Source organism: Liolophura sinensis, chromosome 9 (assembly GCF_032854445.1).
Source record: "Liolophura sinensis isolate JHLJ2023 chromosome 9, CUHK_Ljap_v2, whole genome shotgun sequence".
NCBI lineage: Eukaryota > Metazoa > Mollusca > Polyplacophora > Chitonida > Chitonidae > Liolophura > Liolophura sinensis.
The window spans coordinates 14,934,961-14,957,251 of NC_088303.1; the positions used below are offsets into that span (position 1 = coordinate 14,934,961).

The following is a 22,291-nucleotide window of genomic DNA, read 5'->3' on the forward strand; positions in this document are numbered from 1 at the left end:
TACCCGTTTCTTGATTTCTTGGTTTCATTATTAGTTTCTAAGTTGATGTGTTTAGTGATTTATGTACTGCATTATTTACTCCATTGGTATTTTACGCCAGGGACATAAATGGTGCGTATGGTGAAGCCAAATCATAAATAGTCTAATGTAGTTTTTACATCAATAAAGTGGCACATCGCTTTGGGTCTATGTCGTCTAGTTTAGTATGTTATATTGTAATGGCCCTTGGCGCCAGGTAAAATATATTACATCGTGGTGGTCTCCACAACATCGTCTAGCTTGTTACATTGTATTGTTTCTTGACGTCTGGTATCGTCTGTTTCGCTGTGGTGGTCTCTTCAATGTAGTCCAGCTTATACACTTTATTGATTCTTGACGCTTGGTTAAGTACGTTACATCGCAATAGTTCCCGGAGCAGCGCCTTCTGTGAAGGCATTGATGACGACGTTGACCTTGTTTGGATCTTCTCCAACCAAAATATCTACCCATGATTCGGTCATGTCCGCCAACGAGATCTCGTTCTTTTTCGTGGGACCGTAGTCATTAAACATGCGTTTCAGAATTTGTTTGTCGCTGTGTCCAAAAGCGCAGAAAAGCACATAGAACTCTTCGAAATTGACCATTTTGTTCCCGTCTACGTCAGCGGTGCCAATAATCTCTTCGAACATGTGGCGGACGGTTTGTCGGAAGCCCTCGGGATTTGACTGGTACTCTTTGGTCATTGAGGCGACAAATTCGTCTTCAGTGACCTCGTCCTTCTTGCCAAACTTTCCGAGGATGACCTCCTCCCAGTAGACCTTAAAACCTTTCTTGATTCTCTCCATGGTCTTTTCATCCACTTTTTTGGAGTAATACTTTTCGTATGCGTCCATACTGCTCTTGTAATCCTCTCTCGAAACGATACCGTCTTTGTTTACATCCAAGTTTTTATACCACGTCCTCCATTTTCCCTGCAGAAAATCTAGTTTCGAATTTGTTGTAGACCTAGATAAAACAAATTTGATAAACACAGTTTAGTTTTATGCCTTTTGTGCATCGGTATATACAGGATTCTCATGATGTGTTATACATGTACCCGGCTTACACAAGTCTAAATGGAAACTGTTATGATGTTCAGCTGGTTTAATACTATTTGGATTTTATTTCACTGCGAGCCATTATGATATGTGGACATGAAATAATTTGAAGCATCGACATAATAACCATATCTTTCCAAACAGACTTTTATAGGCGCTTAATTGCTTGATTGTCTAATGCCTGCTTAAAAACTGTTTACTTACACATTTGCAATCAGTATCATGAACGTGCGAAACAAGCGTTTCATAAACCTTTCATATGTGACAATTTACTGACCCACGATTCCGCTTGGGAATCTACAAATTTCCTGTTAAAACCCGAGACTCAACCATGCATCTTGGTTCCGAGCAATTAGAATACAATAGTTCCAAATCAGACTTGCATGACGGTGTTGATGTATGTGTGTAGAAGACAACAGAACAGAAATTCTTGTTAAACTTACACTGCGGAAAGTTTTAAATCTATATTCAACCAGAGAGCAATGATGAAGGGTGTGAGTTGTCGAGAAGAAAAGCAAGTGTCCGATGAGGCACCATTAACTGAGCATTGTTCTGTCGTTATTAGAAGGAGAACGGAAATTCCAGAAAGGGTTGTATTTTCTATTTTTTGCTTTTCCTGTAAACCTGAAACATCCCCTCTCTACTATTTATGATAAGTACAAATCTAAAAGTGCAAAATGTCACTTCAAAATATAACTCTAGGAATAGCCTGTATCTGCCAATTACTCAGTATCTCGTTTAACCCCCCAGTGAAATCAAGAACTGCATGTGCACATATTTGCGTGAAGGGTATTTTTGAGTTGTGCGTTAAAAACAGCAGGGTGTCCGGTCTTAAATAAACAAAGAATGCTTTACGCCTATGTTGGTCGTGACCCATCGGTCGTGACCGAACAAAAGGTCAGGGAGAATAATTATATTCGATGCCTCCAGGGAGACTTTCAAGGTCAAAGTTGACCTGTCATGTTCATTCCCATTTAATATTCTACCCGTCTACGTTGACCATCTTTAGCTACATCATTCGCATTGATTTTTTTTTTTTTTTGATTGATGTTTTACGCCGTACTCAAGAATATTTCACTTATACGACGGCGGCCAGCATTATGGTGCGTGGAAACCGGGCAGAACCCGGGGGAAACCCACCATCCGCAGGTTGCTGGCAGACCTTCCCAATTACGGCCGGAGAGGAAGCCAGCATGAGCTGGACTTGAACTCACAGCGACCGCTTTGGTGAGAGGCTCCTGGGTCATTACGCTGCGCTAGCGCGCTAACCGACTGAGGCACGGAGGCCCCCTCATTCGCATTGAACATACCCTCTAGTTTTCTCCGAAGTATGCCATACCCAGCATTTTGTTAACAGATCTACATATAAGCAGTAACATTAACATACATATCTTTGTTGTTGTTATCTGTGGGGAACGCTCATTCGGCTATTCCTTGCATCTCTCGGTTGACTGGCTGACCCTTTAACGGGTACGTGGCAAAAAACGTAGGATAAAAAAAATGCAAATTCAAAATCCCGAATCAGAGATATAAAACTTGGTTCAAAGGCCTGTAAAAAATTCATAGCCACAGAGGATTGCTTAGTAATAAATATTTCTCCAAAAAGACACTGTCGATAAAATTGATTTTCGTTAAAATATATTTCAATATATTATGTGGTTGTTGTTTTATGCCGTACTCGAGAGCATTTCACTATTCGACAGCGTCCAGCATTACTGCAGAACCCGTGTATCGCAAAATGCGTATTTCGTTCGACATTGGGAAGTTGTTCGACGTAGTTAAGTTTGCTAACGAGGTCATTATGTAGAATAGGTATCCCTTTGAGTGACAGAGTTTGCAACATAGTAGTTCTGTTTTTTGTTATAGACACATACTTTTCTGTTAGTAAAGATATACGCCAAGTTATATTTTATTTGTGTCTATGTATGCTAGGTCGTCTATCACAAAAACTTGTCAAATGTAATATTTAGCGCAGTTATAAGGCTGAATATTACAGTTGTGGCATAGTGTTTGTCACAAATTCACATCGCTTAGTTATATTCCGGGATGATCAGAATCCCTTTTTTTTTTCAAGTTTTTTGTTTACGCACCGCTAATAAACTTGTTTCAACGAGTGTTTACAGTTTACACACTTGTCATATAAGAGCGTAGCACAGAACTGATTGATTGTTCAATGCCTGCTTAAAAACTGTTCACTTACACATTAGCAATCAGTATCATGAAAGTGCGGAACAAGCGTGCCCGTGGTAAACCTTTCATATGTGACAATTTACTGACCCACGATTCCTCTTGGGAATCTACAAATTTCCTGTTAAAACCCGAGACTCAACCATGCATCTTGGTTCCGAGCAATTAGAATACAATAGTTCCAAATCAGACTTGCATGACGGTGTTGATGTATGAGTGTAGAGGACAACAAAACAGAAATTCTTGTTAAACTTACACTGCGGAAAGTTTTAAATCTATATTCAACCAGACAGCAATGATGAAGGGTGTGAGTCAGTCACAGCTATATTCAACTTTACTTCTTGAGGAATATTATACCTTGCCGGTTTTTCCTTTACGATACAGGGTTTCTTCCTAATTTGGAGTGCGTTAATAACGCAAGCTTTCATGACAAAAATCTGATATATAGAACAAGACACGTTCACCCTTACGTGTAAATGTGCAATAGTTCTATATTGTGATATGTAGTCAGTGTTCACTGGACCGTTATAACTTTTATAATCGCTGATAAATTCTCCTTAAATTTCTGACACATATCTGTGCCAATCCATTTGTGGTGCAACATGCGTGAATTGGATATGGCTGTGACAACTTGGTGTGTTGCACCCCCGCATGCGTGTGATCTTAACTTGAGGCGCCTATGCTAAAAACTAGGGTGTCAAACATTTTACCAACCGAATGATCCCAGACAGACCGAGCGACTTACAGCCTGGATAGTCACTGTTAAACGCTTAACATGGCAAGACTTACATATTGAGTGTAGCAAGGCGTCTCTCGTTGCAGACAGCGACTGAAGGGCTGGAACAATCCGGTGTGAAATACTGACACAATGCAGGATGAGCCTGTCAGTTGTTTTATATGTAAAACTTATTCTATATTTGTCTTTCAGCGCTTTGGGAATCGGACCATGTCGACCTAACTCCTTTAGAGTACAGTTTTAAAGACCATCCATCCCAAGGTTAGGCGAATGGACGTACCGCCAGTCATCCATAAAAGTACCATGGGCATTCAAGCTAATTCGCCCGAGGCTTGAATGCGTTATTACTTTTAAACCGGTTAATCCTGGTACGGTATATTTTTTTGTATACAAGATAAATCATTACACAGTGTCTTTATTGTTGCTTCTGATCACTGAGAGCAACAAGACAACGAAGTATCGAATAAAAGTACATGCTTGTTGCATGTTTGTGATCTAATTTCCGGCAAAAGCATGCACTTAAATATAAAATCATTGAAATATAAAATCATAGAAAACAATTCCACACCACTGCGTGCAAACTGCAATTTTGCCCACATTGCACCAAATGTTCAATCTGATTTGACAATATTTCTGCGCATGTGTGACGGGCCTCCATTGCTAAAGTGTCTTTTTATGATTCCTGAGCTATACAGTAATTAACTACCAAAACATATGTCTCACAGGCTGAACCGATGCAAAACAGACCCTCTCATCTGATCAAAATAGATTAAATTAAAAGAGAACACAGAGAAAATTTATCAAGAAGAAACGTCAGCCAACTCCTGCAGTGTGATTCTTTTGCGAGCATCTAAACTACTTATCCTTTGTCCACTGCCCTAATCATACCAATGAGCATCACAAATGTGGTAATATTGATGGAGGAATAATCTGAAAATATTGCCGCTTTAAATTGCCCAAATACAAAGCTCATAAGTTAGCTTTTTGCTTAGATATATAAACAGGTAAACCTCGGGAATGTTGGAATCAGTACATAATTATAACAAACTGCAAAATAATGTTAGGACGCTGATTTGTAAATAACTGGGGATTTCAGCTTCTATTAGTGGAAGCAGAATAACGAAGGCTTCTTACAATGGAAATTATTCATAAATAAAACATCTGCCCAGTTATTGTTTCTCATGTGTTAAGCACCATGCCATAATTCAAGAATTTGTTGGGTTTTAATCTGTTGAAAAGCTTAGACTGTATCGCTCTTTTAAAATGCCGAAATACAAAGCTAACAACTAGTCTTTTGCTCAGATACATAAAGAGACAACTTTAATCTAACATCGAACTATATGGAAGTGTAGTTATATGGAAGTATACCACTGAGAATATTACATATTTTGAAATATTTCATTTGATTAACAATGTCTTCAACACCTAATGGTAGGCCTGTGATTTATGAAGATAAGGTTTTGGCGAAGTAAAGTAGCGCTTATTGATTCGAATTCGAAGTGTGGTCGTGGGTTTTCCCCGGACTCTGCCAGGTTTCCTCCAACTATAATGCTGGCCGCCGTCGTATAAGTGAAATATTCTTGAGTACGGCGCGAAACACCAATCAAATAAATATATAAATAAATCAAATAGGTCAGGGTTTAGACAAGACAATATAGCAAAGAGGGCAACAGTTTGTCATGGCTTACGCCTCATGCCAGGCAAACAACCCTTTCAAATATCAGACCTTCCTCGAGGCCGAGGTGGTTAGCACACCAGGGCGGCACATTGACCCATGAGCCTCTCATCAATGCCGTCGCTCAGAGTCCTGTTCATGCTGTCTTCCTCTCTGCCCGTAAGTGGGCAGGTCTTCCAACAACCTGCGGATTATCATGGGTTAACCCCTGGGTCAGTCCGGTTTCGGTCAACCGTAATGCTGACCGCCGTCGTACAAGAGGAATATTCTTGAGTACGGCGTAAACTATAAATCAAATAAATAAATCAGATTTCCTCAGATTGGAGGTTTATGTGTTTTGTTAGCACAGAATTACGTGGACGATCAAAACTACAACGGTCTGCAATGTGAGGCGGTTCTCTTTCCTAAAATCCACATATTGTCTATTTTCTTACGGTTTATGGTCGCTCTCAGCATAACGTCGGTCACGTCACAAATCATCAAACATCGCATCACAGGTCAGCCAATGCCGAGTCTTCCCCCGATGCCGGAGTCCGACAAGGGCACTACCCCATATATGAATAGCACGTTAAGTCAAGACAGGGTGTGAACCTGATCAGGGTTGAGCAGAAAAAAGAAATACAGCAGTTTTTTTTTTCTTGTTTCCGTGGATAATTTGTTTGTATTGAGGCCTTTAACTACTGTCAGAAAATCTATCAGTGATATACAGTGTTAGATAAAGTAACTGATTTCAAGTCAGGCTCTCTTTGGGAAGGCTTTCACTTTACTTCAGGGAAAGTATATCACGTTCAGTTTAACCAAGCGTTGAACTTTTGCTAAGCACGTAGTTCTCGTGTGCACTTGCCAGGGATATTGTTATACTAAGTAGCCGCTCATTTCTGATGAGGCCTTTGGGGATATGATAAGCGGTCGACCACATCCAGCAGTCCTTTGAGGGAGCTAGGGGTTGTTTATACACAACGTCTACAGCGCTGGTTAAACAACCAGCAATTTGTCTACCACCAAGATGATGTGCATGTATGTGTATTTAAGAAAGTCGGTATCTTGCCAAAACAGGGGGCCGACAGGTACACAATTTCTTTTAGCCTAAGTAAACTTGCCTTAACGTTAAATCTGGTATTATGTCTTAAACCGGTTTTCAGCAACCGGCCCAGGTCATTCTATTCCTTGTATTCCTTTATTATTCTATTCCTGCAAAGACCAGGATTCTACTCGTGGACTAAGTATCCCCGAGACCTGGTCTTTTGGCATTGTTTTAATGGTATTGTATGTTAAATGTGATAACAATACGACATTTTGAGTAAGTCTAGACCAGTTACGTCTAAAAAATTGCAGTTAACATCACTGCATATTTTTTTACCTAACAACTTAAGCCATGGTGCTAAGGGGCGTGTAATTCGCTACTATTTATACATTTACATAAACAGTTAGAATGAAACCCTAACTTAGGTAAATTGACAAGAGGCTGTATTTCACCGGTTACCCGTGACCATTTGCCAGCTATCACACAGTCGTCGCTGCTCTGGTTTTACTCTCTATGCTGTAGCCGTATTTCACCGGTTACGTGTGACCACTTGCCAGCTATAACACAGTCCTCGCTGCTCTGCTTTTAATCTCTATGCTCTAGCCGTATTTCACCGGTTACGTGTGACCATTTGTCAGCTATCACACAGTCGTCGCTGCTCTGGTTTATCTCTCTATGCTGTACGTCTTAATTGCATTAATGGATGTATCAATTTCAAAACAAGGTTAAAGACAAACCACCAACAACTAAGAAAGTATGTAAACTAAAAAAATTAGAACGGACTCACGCAAAAAGAACTTATCAGTAGTTTTAATGATAAAGATAAGACGGAAGGAATCTTAAATACACATTTGGGGCCTTCGTGGGTCAGTTGGTTAGCGTGGTAGCGCAGAAGCCTCCCACCAATGCGGTCGCTGTGAGTTCAAGGCCAGCTCATGCTGGCTTCCTCTACGGCCGTAAGTGGAAGGTCTGCAGCAACCTGTGGATGGTCGTGGGTTTACCCCGGGCTCTGCCCGGTTTCCTACCACCATAATGCTGGCCGCCGTCATATAAGTGAAATATTCTTGAGTACGGCTTAAAACACCAATCAAACAAATAAATAAATTAAATACACTTTGCGTAGATGAAGCTGTTAGATAATTTAATCAAATGAAATTGCCAATTCTTCGATACTTCAGTTGACACAGTTGACTGGGCAAATAGTATACCAAATATTATTAGAGTTGTTATTCTGAAATGGGCATCATGGCATCTCAAACTTTTCTCACAATGCTTGTATTGCCATGTTTTATAATATGTACATGTGTTATTAACCTTTTGTAATATAGCCCCAACACAGCCCGTATGAACCTAGTAAGCAAGTTATTATTTTGTGCTGAATTTTTGCAGAGCTTAAGATTTCAATTTATTTCAGTGTTCGAGCTTGCGGCTGTACACGAAATGAACAGTAAAGATATATTGCTGTTTCCTGCATGAGTTGGTAACCCTGGAAACAGGTGCCAATTACTGATCCCCTGAACCACTGCTTCATACTTAAGATAAAAGTTCACGTCGTCGCTGGCATGGTTGTGCCATTTTTAGACATTTCGGCAGGGTTTTCTTGCATGAACTGTCTGCATGGCTAATTACGGTCAGTGTTAATGAGGACGAAGTTCAATTTAGATGCACTGAGCCTCTACATCATTAGCCGGGCGACTGCGCAGTACTCCACCATGCTGAGACATTAGACAGCTTAATGTGTGGAATAGCGGATCTTCTGTCAAACGTACGTGCCCCTGTTGTCAGCGGATGTTACCAGTCGAGTGGTTCCTGTTCGGGTGAAGTTATCTCTGCAGAAGAGAAAACAACGGTCAGAAAACATGGCGACTTTTTGCCAAGAAACACATAGGAGGGTATGTGATCTGCAACAAAAAGAAAAACGTTGTAAAATATGTTACTCCAATAAAACAACCATTACAAGTACCATGATAACCAAACTTAATCATACGTATCCGAGGGTAACGCCCGGTAAACACAAGCCACAGCCAACCATGCAATGGTTATTAAGTGAGACAAGCTGTATACAAATTCGTATGTTCAGACATGCTGTATACCTATTCCTTTATCCATTGACACAAGCTTTATACCACTGACTACATTCTAAAGAGGAAACCTGTATGCCACTTTTTATATTCTAATGAGACAAATTGTTTACTAATTCCAATATTATAACGAGGAAAACCGTATATGGCTTTATATATACAGCTATTCACCAGCTATTCACTAATTTCTACATGTTAATAAGACAATCTGTATACCATGTATTTTACCATATTCTCATGAAGTAAGCTGCACAAAAACTCCTACATTCTATAATCTGTATTACAGAAATTCATGCCATTGATAAAGGTCACTGAAATAATTCAACAGACAGTCAGTCAACTTGGGCAAGCTATTCACGCCTTCATCGATTGAAAATGATATTTGGCATGCGCTTTGGCAAAGAGCTAGTGCAAAGATAGGACGAACAAGAGAGTAAATGTATACTTGAATATTAAAAAAAAGAGGCGAACTAATTCATACCTTTTTTCAGTCAACTCAACTACAATAAAAAGAGATGATGAAGAGTATTATTAAAATTATATTAAGGCTTAGACACAGTGAGCAAATACAATTTAGTATGTTTCCTTTGAATTAATGAATAATCTAACAATCCCTATCTCCTTTTATTTTATTGAAAAACGGCTTGAAAAACCGTGCCTAAACCCTCCGCTCCAAGTCATTTCGTACAGTTTATTCATTGTGTATTTTTATAATGCTGTCTGATAATGATTAAACTTTAGAGTGAATTCTGAACCAGTGGTTGGTGCGTTTAAAGTATGTTCATTGCTGCGTATCAAGGGAGTTAATCAAGTGCAATAACCTAGTGAGTAGGCCTAAACTGAGAGAACGCTGAGTCTCAAGCTCCATGCACTTCCATGCCGGCCGACATTGCGTTGAAAACATTCCATATAGGACTACTTTAGCTGCGTGTACATGCTTTTTTGATTCCCATGTTTTATCAAACGGAAAAAGCGGCATTTCATACTTTATTCCAGGAAACTATACATTGACTAATGTAAGCAACGCCGTGCAAACAGTGCAAATTTCACCAACAAGAAAACACTGCAATGTTTTGAAACCTTCCCCCAAAATAATGATGTCTAAAGTAGAATTAACGCCAGCAAACGACTGAATTAACGAGGATAGGTAAAATAAGTTGATTTGTAAGGTTGTGTAATATGAAAGCGGCAGTGCTGAAGAAAGTAAACGCGCGTCTTCAGTCAAGGCTTAAAGTTATATACAAAATTTCCTTCCACCTATTGCACAACCTCGATATTTTTAAACAACCTTTTTTTAATCTTTCAACCACTATTATAAACTACTGAGAAGGAGACGTCAAGTTCCATTTACATAACTCATGGTTTGCATGGAACGTTGTTGCATGCAGCGTAACTGACATAAAGAGACAGGTTTGCGAACGGCTGAAATTTTAGACAAAGGCAAGCTCACATGTTTCCCTCATGTTTTGTAAGGCTATCCAGTGGTCTTTAGACATTTAAGGTCTGATACAAACGCAGATAAAGTTAGTCATCGGTATACAGTTTTATCGGGAATGGCTTAAAAAACAAATTATGGTTTATTCATAAAAACACTGAATATCTCTTACTGGTTTAGAAACCTTTGTGTGCGAGTTTGTGAACACTAAACGCTTTCCCGGAAGATTGTTTATGCAGTCTATCGCGAACAAGCATTTAATTCAGTGTGGGAGATAATGTGTAGACATTTACCTGCCATGGGACATCGGGCTCGCTTAGAACAACAACTTGAACATGCTATCCGGAATTCTCGGCGAAACTTTTCTGAAACAAATGATTATAATAAAAGAATTATATGAATGGCAGCAAATATATTTATTTGATAAACGAATGGTGTTTGAGTGTAGTATTACTGTAGACAAAGTGCAACAGCCTATAACCATTGTACTTTACTACTTTCGTATTTTATATACTGTATTAGTTACTTTCTTGGTGGTTTGTGTTAAACGTCGTTTTGTGAATTGGCCTTACAATTATTTACCCAGAACGTTCATTTTGGTTGACGGGTGGTATACGAAAGTCTGTTTCGACTACCAGATTCCACTGCTATCATCATCGTGCCATCATAACGCAAAATGCGAAAATCGCTTCCCATTCGTGATACCATCGCCACAACCACAAATTAAAGTACTCTGTTAACAATATTGTATGGTGTTGAAATTTTATCGCTACAAACAGAAATCTGCGTTCCCTGATAGGCCCAAAGGTTCGTCTCCGATTGTCTAAACACGATGGCTATGTACGTTTTCAATGTGTGTCGACTGAAATGCCTCTAATAACGCTTCGTACACTGACGAATCACGTCGTGTTTCTTCTCATTTTTACTATACAGCAAGCACTTTTCACGTATTTGTGTAAGATGGCACCTTAAAATAGTGGACCATTTTTATTTTTCAAACTTCCCTGATATCTATTTTAGTGTGCGAGCAACATAACAGAACATAAATCGACCATGCCTGTAGGAACTTTAACGCATAATGAAGCTACGAAAGATTGTGAGAGTTTTGATTGTCTCCTACAGCTACCCTTCCCTAAAATTTAACTTCACAATATGAAAAAGTTTTCTAAAGGGAGCCGGCTAGAAATCATAAGTAATAAGTGTTGCTCCAGATGCGTACCACTACAATTGAACTCATTAAAGATATCTTCACAATGCCTGTGGTTCTTTTTCGCCACAGGCTATATTTTAATTGTGTCCAACACTACCACTATTTCAAACCAGTCAGAGGTTATTCCTAACTCGTTCATCATTAGATATCTCTCGTATCTTCCCGTTCTATGTTGCTTGTACATCGATGTTGTACGTTCAAGTCTGACACGAGGAAGTCGATCTTTTTGATTGGCCACAACAGATTTTTCTATCCGGCACTTTATTGGTCGAAACGTGTTCGATGTATTCGAAATGAAGTGGACTCAAATTTCCTGTCAGTTCTATAGTGATGGTTTCTGGAATAGCGAGCGAGAATGCACTCAAGAATCCGAGGACAGTGAGTCAAGAGTTAAGGCTTGTGACTTCGAATTAGCTGATCACAAGAATTTCTTAATTAAGAGAAGGCAGGGCGGCATCAGATTTATGGCTTACCACTCATGAAGTTATAGATGACAGGGTTCATGGCACTATTGATGTAGACTAGAAGATGTGTGCACATGACTATGATCACAGTGGGATGCGCGCCGAGAGTCCACGCCGACTTCACCATCCCAGTCAGTTGGAGGATGCTGGGAAGATAAATCCACTGGTTTAGTAACTAATTAACCGAGAAACAGGCTAACCGACAAACTGACTAGCTAGCTGGCTCGCTATCTAACTGATCAGATAACTGTCAAACTAATGAATTAACTAACCGACTGATTAAGTTACTGATTGAGTTTCTGATTCCTTGGTTGATATATTTATTAAGCTAAGATTGCATTGCCTTCAGTACAGTTACAGGTCATCAAGCATTTGTAAGCATTTTGTTCATCGTTCCCTGTTCATTTTAAATTCAAATTTCAAACCACAAGACACAATAGCTCCTCTTCTAGACAAATCGATCGCCTCGAAATGACTGTCGTTTGTAGCTTTTCGTTAACGGCCCATTACCTTAATGTTATCATCGTTATCACATAGGGCTACACGATTTTACCTCCAAATAAATCAATCTCATCGATTCCAAACCCACTATACTCACCAAAATGAATATGTTTCAACACTTTTCGATTTCCTGTATAAATGCCATTATTTTAATTAGGATTGTTCCTAAATATGAGCCCTTTCTCAGCAACCCTCATAATTTCTGTTTCTTTGTACTGATATTCTGATATTTATAGTTCAGTCTTTCTCACGTTCTAATGTCTAACGATTAGCATTTCTCACAATTCATTTTCTAACGTCTGTCTTTCTTGTTACCATTTTCTAACGTCTGTCTTTCTTGCTACCATTTTCTAGCGTCTATCTTTCTTGCTACCGTTTCCTAACGTCTATCGTTCTTACTACCATTTTCTAACATCTATCTTTCTTACTACCATTTTCTAACGTCTATCTTTCTTACTACCATTTCCTAACGTCTATCGTTCTTACCACTTCCTTACCACTCACACCACTCATATATGTTTGTTTCCACTTGGCGCCTTTGCTACTCACAAAAGTGTGTTGATGATATGAACAGGGAGATAACAGCAGATGAAGAAGATAACCACAACAAAAAGCATCTTTGCCGTCCTGCGACGTGCTGCATGAGGCTGCGAGAACTCGCCAAAGCTTGTCGACGCTCCTAAAGAGTAAAATGAAAAAGAGATTATTAATTTGATGTATGAATGATAAAAAGGCCACTGTTTTATAAACAAGGAAATATCTTACTTAACCGTATTTAAACTAATTTGGCTGCACTTAGGTTTAAGCTATAGACGTATATTTTGGTTGCAGATTTAGGTATTGATACAGATTTACATTCTGGCTGCAGACTTACATTTGGGCTGCAAATTTACTGGCTCTGAACTACAGAAATCATTCCTATCAAATTTTGGACAATATTTAACAGCCTCTGCGAAACTCCAGAGGGCCATCCAGTATACAGTTGAACCAGTATACAGTTGTCATGGTTTTATATATGCATTAATACAAATTATTTGTGAGCTCATCAAAAGTGATTTTTGTTTATTGCTGTATAATGCCATAGTAAAGAAGTTTTCATTAGCACAATGACGACCATATTTTGGGTGGAGGAGAGCAGAGTGCCTGAGGTAAACCACTCACCATAGGTTTCTGTGTGTGACAAGTCATGAGTGGATCGCCATCGAATTTCATGTAATACTACACGAGACAGCACCGTCGACGTAGATACCCCAAGCCAGTGGAATCTTGGAAATTCCCTGTCTGAGAATGGCAATAAAACCGTGTCCCGTGTGGTCTAGTGATTTCAAATTTAAAGAGGCTAAAATGTTTGATGATGTTGGCAGTGGCCATGATTTTGGAATGAAGATATTATATACTCACCGTTACCGGTCTGTATTGGTATGTGAGATTTCCACAGACACTTTGCTATCCGAGCGTAACAAAACGCGATGATAATTACTGGGATGACAAAGAAGACGATGATATAAATATAGAAGCCCATCAATGGTTTCATATTCCTGCAAGACACAAGATACGGTGTCACGTATTCAGGATAACTCCGCTTGATTTCGCAAAACACTAAGTCCGGAATAGAAGCAGAGAAAGCAATAACCCAGATAACGACAATTGTAAACCGGGCTTTCACCAAGGTGGCACGTGCTTTTAACGGATAACAGATGGCGTTGAATCTCTCAATGGCAATGGCGGTTAGAGTGAGGACGGAAACGACAACGGACACCCTCTGAAATACAAAAAAGAGAACTTAAAATGGAATTACATGGATTTGATCAATTTTTTTTCCATTCTTGTTTGGAATGTGTGAACAAATCGATGAATCATGTAGTCTTCCAGTCAGTGTGTGTGCTGTGGGTTTAACGTGGCTAACAACATCACTTTGTTCACATGCTGAACGACGGTGTTTTGTCAAAATGCAGTCTCAGGGCTCCATTGTATGAATATTCATGTATAGCTCCTACACGAACGAAACCAGAGACGACACCTCACTGTGTCACATTTTACAAGGCTGACCAACTTTATTAGATTTCGACAGGAGGACGTTTATCTACAACCAACGGAACTAACAAAGTATCTGCTATAGCTCATATACTTAAAATCGGGCGTGTTGGGCAGAGTGTAACAAATTTTCGAAATTACTGCCTGGGGTAAGGAAGACACTGTTTCAATCCATAATTTAATCAGTTCACCATCCGAATTGATTGACCTAAGTTGTTCTGTTTAGTGGATAGCTGTAGATAAACAGTTTCAATAAGAACAGTGTTATATTGATTCCTTCATTAATCAGGGTAATAACTGTGTGAAAGTGTTTAATTGATTGCTTCGTTGATCAGGATAATAACTGTGTGAAAGCGTTTAATCGATTGATTTATTGACCAGGGTAATAACTGCGTGAAAGTGTTTAACTGATTGCTTCAATGACCAGTGTAACAACTGTGTGAAAGTGTTTAATTGATTGCTTCAATGATCAGTGTAACAACTGTGTGAAAGTGTTCAACTGATTGCTTCACTGGCCAGGGTAATAACTGTGTAAAAGTGTTTAACCGATTGCTTTATTGATCAGTGTAACAAGTGTGTGAAAGTGTTTAATTGATTGCTTCATTGATCAGGGTAACAACTGTATGAAAGTGTTTAATTGATTGCTTCACTGGTCAGGGTAATAACTGTGTGAAAGTGTTTAACCGATTGATTTATTGACCAGGGTAATAACTGTGTGAAAGTGTTTAACTGATTGCTTCGTTGATCAGGATAATAACTGTGTGAAAGCGTTTAATCGATTGATTTATTGACCAGGGTAATAACTGCGTGAAAGTGTTTAACTGAATGCTTCAATGACCAGTGTAACAACTGTGTGAAAGTGTTTAATTGATTACTTCAATGATCAGTTTAACAACTGTGTGAAAGTGTTCAATTGATTGCTTCACTGGTCAGGGTAATAACTGTGTGAAAGTGTTTAACCGATTGCTTTATTGATCAGTGTAACAGCTGTGTGAAAGTGTTTAATTGATTGCTTCATTGATCAGGGTAACAACTGTGTGAAAGTGTTTAATTGATTGCTTCACTGGTCAGGGTAATAACTGTGTGAAAGTGTTTAACCGATTGCTTCATTGCTCAGAGTAATAACTGCGTGAAAGTGTTTAACCGATTGCTTCATTGACCAGGGTAATAACTGTGTGAAAGTGTTTAACCGATTGCTTCATTGACCAGGGTAATAACTGTGTGAAGATCTGTAATACTTTGAACTGTGCTTCCTAATTTTGAATTTCCAGAGGTTGCCGCGGGGAAAGTTTAATGCAGGTCTGACCAAAAATACCCAATCATTTCCATGTCCATTAAAAATATCTCTGTGACTGTTTTCGCTGTTGAGTTTAATCGCTGTGAGGTTTCCGTGCCAAAGTATGTGTTAGCTTTAATCAACAAGGCAACAGAATGCTGAACTAACATTTGTACACATGTGCATTACCCATATTCAAAACAACCTATAACACCAGTTTCAAAAGGAATATGTCAGAATTACATCAAAAATTATAATAAATTATGAAGTACTTTCAGAAATGACCTGAGACAGATTATTTTATTTAATAAGGCAATTTGTGTACAGTCACTCTACAAAATGTCTCGAATAGCAAGGTAAAAAATAACAAATACCTTTGATATAAAAAAGATTATGTTCCAAACTAAGAATGATTAGCATACCACTCATTTGGCTTATCTCAGTTAATATGCCAAATCGATTTTGTACATATTGCTTTTTATTTATCAGAAAATGAGTTCTGGTCCAATAGAATAAGGTTTCATACCCAAGGGATACTTCGCTGGTTGCATCATTAACTACAGGGTTATGACACTGTCAACGTACAGGCAGCAAACATTACAGCTATGGATCATTTCAATCAATGGCCATTCCTCTGACAAAAACTGTGGCGGGCAAAGTTGATTGTAAGCAATATTACAGTACATGTAGCAGGCACACCTGCTTACTACGGATATTGTAGATATTTGGGAAATGTTAAGATTGGCTACACGAACGATGCAGACCCAGTTCTCTAGTCATTGAGTCGCATTAGTGACTGCAGGGAAACAATAAGCTTTGTCGTAGTTTTAACTGCGCATGTTCACATTACACAAGTGTAACGTTGGGTCGTCACATTAAGTTTCTTTTATTTTAAAAGTAATTGTAAATGTGAAAGTTTGTGTGGGCCCTGGTATTGTTTCCTGCTAAAAACTGAGAAAAAAGTAAAACATTTTAATTAAGCAGAATACAGGGCTTCAGTTCCAAGTTTGCAAGGCGTATGTATGAAAGACGATTTGTTTGTCTTTCGTCTGGGCATGCGCATTGATACGTAATAGAAACTACGATAAGGTTTATTCGGTGTAGGGTTTGTGTTACACCACGTCGATAAAGGAGCGCCCGGGTTGAGAAGAATGAAATAGGATGAGAAAAACACGGAGAGTCTGATTGTCACTTATGCAGGTATAGCACATCAGTAAACATGTTTATCTATATAGAGAAGATGTATTTCAGCAAGGTTGAAGCGTATCCCAACTGGAAATTAATTTTTGTAGGCACAACACATTCACATGCACAGGTGGTGGTATGGTTTTACTGAACGTTTCAAATGCCAGACGATCATTAAATTTAATCCATAACATAACCATATCCAGGGATTCCTGATTTGAACTAGACATGCTCACCTTTTCTTGAAACAATTATGATCACGTACATAAATTGGTAGACATTACGTATTCCTCTCTCTCTGACATTTGTCTCCATGTCAGCTGTCTGCTGCCGTCTGTATTAAATTTCGCTTAGCATGTGTTCCATAGCAGGTCATACATCAACGTCGTTTATTGAAAGTGATTTCCTAGACTTTGATCAAATTCTATCAATCTTAAAAACCTTCCATCGACTTCAGCCAGATTATTGCTGGTACCGGCGATCAATACTATCATACTGAAATGGCTTATCGTGCACGTATCTCTGTTAAACTCTACGGTCTGTGAACGTGCTTTAATTTGCCCAGATTACCAGGCTTGGTAAAGGTTACGTGTCTCGCCATTATTACAATACTTCGGTCCTGGCTTATATATTTATATAGCCAAAGATGGACGTATACGAAAAGGCTTTGAGTTGAAAGTCAGTGCACCAATCTTCACGGAACCGCTATTATAGGTCTAACAATATAGAAAAGCCTTAACCTTTTGTTTTTTTTAGGAAGGCCTCAATCTTCCCACGTCCTCACTGATCGTGGGCTTTAATGACGATAAGCTATTGACAGTGCTCATGCAATTGTTTAAGCATGCAATAAAGGCCACTTGTCTTTCACCAATATGGTGTGTGCTTATCTGCCCGTCAGATGAGGGAAAGATCGTCAGTATCTTTTCAAAGGTCCGTGGTTTACCCTGGGCACTTTGATTACTTCCACCCGTAAGAATGACCGCCTTCGTCTAGGTGAAAAACTCACCTAACTCACTCACCTTGTGTCAATAAATGTATAAGTATGGTATTTTCATCTTACGGTGTCCACACACAATTATCTCACAAGATTTCTTTCGAGAATATTCTACAACTTATCAGTGAAGGAAATGTGGGTTCCTTTTTAAGCTTCACTGTCATCAACAGACAGTTAGCGATTTATGTGTGACATAAACTCGGGCCTAAACTACATGTACTGTTCGGATTGATACCCAAAATGGAGTGTGTTATGTAGAACGTTGAGTGAGCATTTAATAACCACTACACATTTACGTCAGTGACAAGTCATCCACACTAGGCACCATACATGTACCGTAATCGATAACCATTTGCCTTGAAAAGTTCATCAATAATCATAGCTTGCTTTGCGTACTTTGAAAACTAACAAGTTCTTTCTATTAATCGTTTGTTTGCGTCCTGGCAACCACGCGCTCGATGTCTACGACAACGCCGAATGACAGAGCATAACAGTTTATAACATCAGTTACGGCTCACCCACAGTTTCCTGTCGATCGGTAATCTGATCATTTTGAGTTGATATTATAAGGAAAGCTCAGTGCCATTAGCTGATGTAGGGGACTTCATGGTGCTTCTAACTTTTCCATATCCTGAAGCAACGAGTTCTTTCACCTGAACATGGTCACTAGAAATTGGCCCGTCAATCATCAGCCGTGGCTGAGTGCTGTGAGGTATCGTGTGTTTCTGGGCTCAAGCAGATTGTTCTCAGAGCGTCGCCAATCAGACAGGCTCAGATCAGCTGAAGTGTAGTCCAGTTAATATCGACATGATTTTCTTGTCATCAAAACTTCTAATTAGCCGTCTCAATAATTTATTTTAGGACTTGTAGTAGCCAAATTTAAAGCGAATTGATCGTTTTGTCAGGGTTTTGAACATATACAGGGTACAATCCTATAAATCGAACGGCCTCTGTCTGCTTCCTTTCTCGTAAATCTCCAATAACAGGCTGATTCGTGCTGTGCCTGTCTGAACTTTCCAGAGCAACCAGGAACCGGGCGCCAATTTCAACATAAGTGTCCTTCTTGTCAACCCAAGGACGACGTTCGAAATAGACCACGGAGCGAGTAACTTCCAAGGCAAGTGTAAAAGCGATATATGCCACAATGGTACATACATATGCACCAAAAGACTTGAAATCTATAATCTGTAATTGTGAGAAGACACAATCGTAGTTTTTGGTAACAATTTCAAATTGCAGCAAAAGTGGAAAACTGAAATTTATATGCTCCGTCTTTAAATGTAAAAGTGACATACAAAAACGTTTTAAAGCCATTCCAAAAGAAATAAATTCAGGATTTTACTCGCGTCACGTGACAGCTAAGAGAGCTCAAACACCATTCTTTTCCGCTTGACTGGTCAGAAAAATGTCAGGATTTATCTCGAAACCCGGACCTAGCTATCTCAGGGGCCGAGAAACTATTGACCAAAGGGCAAAGCGTCTTGCTCTCTTGTGGGCCATGTTTTACTGAGGGTGGCGGGGAATTAAGAATCTATCCGATCTACTCCTTGGATAAATATGTCGAAGTTCCTCATAGCTTTGTATGGAGTAATTCCACCAATGAAAAACTCGCATTTATCTGCTCGAGGCTGCTGACTGGAAACAATTCCCTTTATTTTGGCGAACAAGAAGTTGGTTATCATTACCCGGTTTATTTTGTTTTGCTAAAACATTACAGATTTATTCCGCGCCGAGACATAACTCTTTTTCTATGCTAATCCGTAATTTCCTACAAAATTGAAAAACTGGAATTTGCAGATCCTTTTTTTTAAATTTTTGAGTCGAATGTGCAAATTTTTACAGTATCTTTTCATCAGTCACCTTAATTTCGATATCATAAGACGTGAAATTTTGATATCATAAGACGTGTCCTTTTTTCAATGAGGGCAGCAGATAATAACAAACTTTGCGTGGAAGTGACCATTATGTTGAAGACACGGCTTTAACTAAACGCTGAAAGGCATCAATTTTAAGATTTTACTGAGATGGATAGTTCATTAAGAGATCTTTAACGCATCAGCTCTAAATAAATACAAGAATACGACGTAATGATAAATCCATCCTACGGTTATGGTTTTCTTTGCACTCACAGGAACCAGGCGGAAAAACAACAGCATTTGTCATTTAGGTCCTTTGACTTTGAAGTCTAACATGAACAAACACGATAATTCTTTGTCCTTGAGTTACAGATGACCGGATGTTGGTCACCACCTGAAAGTCACGCCATCTATCGTATTTTAAGTAAATTCGCAGCTACTGTGCCACTACGGTGGGCGTTTGTCGTCACGTGACTGGAGACAATCACCGCCGTTCCAATAGCCACAGTCAGGAAAAAACAAAAATTAGCCCAAATTTCGTCTGCTGCTTCCCCCCGCCCCCTCCCCCCCCCCGACCCAGGTACTAATATAAGTTCTAGCAATCCCACATGTATGCGCTGGTTTGGGGGGTGTGGGTAGCGGTGGCACACTGAGGCGTTTTGAAAATAATTCTACTTATTAAGTTTAAATGCTCTTCAAATTTATTTTCACTGACCTCAAAATGTTAATGCGTACATACGAGACGGGTGTTTATTTGTTTAAGGGGATGTTACTGACAGGCAACGGGTTAATACAGAATTTGTCGATGATCTGGGCAGTTTACTCCTAGGGCTTTATTGGCTATAAAAACCCCCGATATCCTCTGATATTAGCACGTATTGAGCACTCTCCATGGGCCTTGTACATCCTGGTGTTATTGTCGGGGCTGAATAAGTTTACCTTGCGAGAACAAAAGATCGCTCTAAAGGGTGATTACAAAACCTCGTATTGGCGAGAGCATCCGGTATTTGTGGTTCTAACGATCCGCCATAATGTGCCATTTCAGAATGAAAATAACACAGGTGACGAAGATTTTCATAGAACAACAATGCGTCTGTCATGACCACCGTTCGCTTTTCTTTACGAAGCAGATAACTGATACGTTGAGGCAGAAATTCAGCGCCGAATCAGATTGCAATTGGTGGGTTCTGAGAACCCTTCCCACTAATCAACATCATCATGCCATCCGAGTCACAGAACCTGTCACATTCTCTCATATTAATCTGAGTAAAACAGGACGAAGGGATTCTCAAATACCCATCAATAAAACGAAGCTATGCTAATATTATCTGAGACTTCACGGCATTGTTTTCAGAAATTGGTATCTTCGGTATAATCTACGTTCGTCAGTGTGCAATAAATATCGCCTCCTTAGACCTATTATATCCTGTAGCTGATCCAAAGCCAAAGTGACCATTATAGTCGCCACTGACCTTCAGGCTCTATCAATAACCACAGTCCGTAAATGAAGTCCAATCTATCAAGTGGAAACAAGCATAAGTCACAACCATCAGCCCTGAATACCGACGGGCCCTTGACATGTGAGGTGAACGGAGGTGAAATCTTTGTTTGACATGAAGATTTATCTGATACTTTCCCATGTACACATCTATAGCAATAATGAAAGTGTTCGATCCAATCAGACCCGGAATGGAATAAAGTTAAATTTTACAGCAATACCTCACGTGTATGTCTGTAATATGAGCGCTGGTCAAGATTTTTCTTTGTTGCCAAGATATATGAGACAAAATGGACATGGCTTACCGCTTGCATGGTGTTTTAAAAGGATTGATCTATGAGTTTTGGATGAGTTCAATCAGATTTGAGACTAAATGAAACAAAATTAAATTTACAACGTTGCCAAAAGGTGATGGTTGTATAGCCAGCGCTTTAGGATTTCTGCCACCAGTAAAACTGGTTGCAACTATTTAAGGGAAACTTTCTTGTGTATGGTGTTAAACAAAATGGTAAAATTACCAGAAATTAAAGATACATGTACAAAATCCTTATCTCTTGATTTGAAACAAAGCTTTGTTGCTGACGTCTCGAAGACGATGGCGACCGAAGAGAACAGCTACAAAAACATCAGAACCAATATGTACGAAAGCAAAACTGGAGACAGATATAACTGAAAGTTTTCCCGATGTATCTGTCAGTCAAGTGTCGACTTTCTCAGCAATTTGTCGTCGTAAAAGAAACATATTCACAAAAGCAGAAGAAAGCTTACTTATGGGGTCAATTATGGAGGGAGGCTTAAGGTTCATTAAGAGGGATTTAAAACAAAAAGCGTACAGCGTGCTCAGCTGAAAGGTTAATGTTAATGTTTTAATCAGCACTTTCCGGTTGGGATTTTAACACCACCAAACTAACAATAATCCGTTCTCCTTAAGTGAGTTTAAGTGTGCGCAAAATGTCACTAAAGGGCATAACGGAACCATATTGTCTGGATATTAAGTCAGGTTTTCTAGACAAGTGCAATCCGGAACTCTGCCCACCACAGGTTAGGCGCCATCTATTC

At 39.2% G+C, this 22,291-nt stretch overlaps 2 protein-coding genes across 2 annotated transcripts in view; both read right to left on the reverse strand.

Moving 5' to 3' along the window:
* Window positions 1-392: 392 nt before the first annotated feature.
* Window positions 393-872, reverse strand: LOC135475629 (uncharacterized). The gene has a single exon (XM_064755560.1). It carries the CDS (start codon window positions 870-872, stop codon window positions 393-395), a length of 480 nt encoding a protein of 159 aa, XP_064611630.1.
* A 7,170-nt stretch (window positions 873-8,042) lies between these two features.
* Window positions 8,043-22,291, reverse strand: part of LOC135475630 (orexin receptor type 2-like) — a 32,020-nt gene continuing 17,771 nt past the window's right edge. The window contains exons 2-7 of the mRNA XM_064755561.1: window positions 13,791-14,151; window positions 12,939-13,068; window positions 11,898-12,034; window positions 10,508-10,579; window positions 9,261-9,279; window positions 8,043-8,527 (exon numbers count right to left, since the gene is read on the reverse strand). Coding sequence (XP_064611631.1) covers window positions 8,458-8,527; window positions 9,261-9,279; window positions 10,508-10,579; window positions 11,898-12,034; window positions 12,939-13,068; window positions 13,791-14,151 — 789 coding nt within the window. The 3' untranslated portion in view covers window positions 8,043-8,457. The remainder of the gene's footprint in view (window positions 8,528-9,260; window positions 9,280-10,507; window positions 10,580-11,897; window positions 12,035-12,938; window positions 13,069-13,790; window positions 14,152-22,291) is intronic.

Excerpts from the sequence above, each read along its gene's own strand:
- LOC135475629 (XM_064755560.1), bottom strand. The coding sequence starts at position 872 with ATGGACGCATACGAAAAGTATTACTCCAAAAAAGTGGATGAAAAGACC.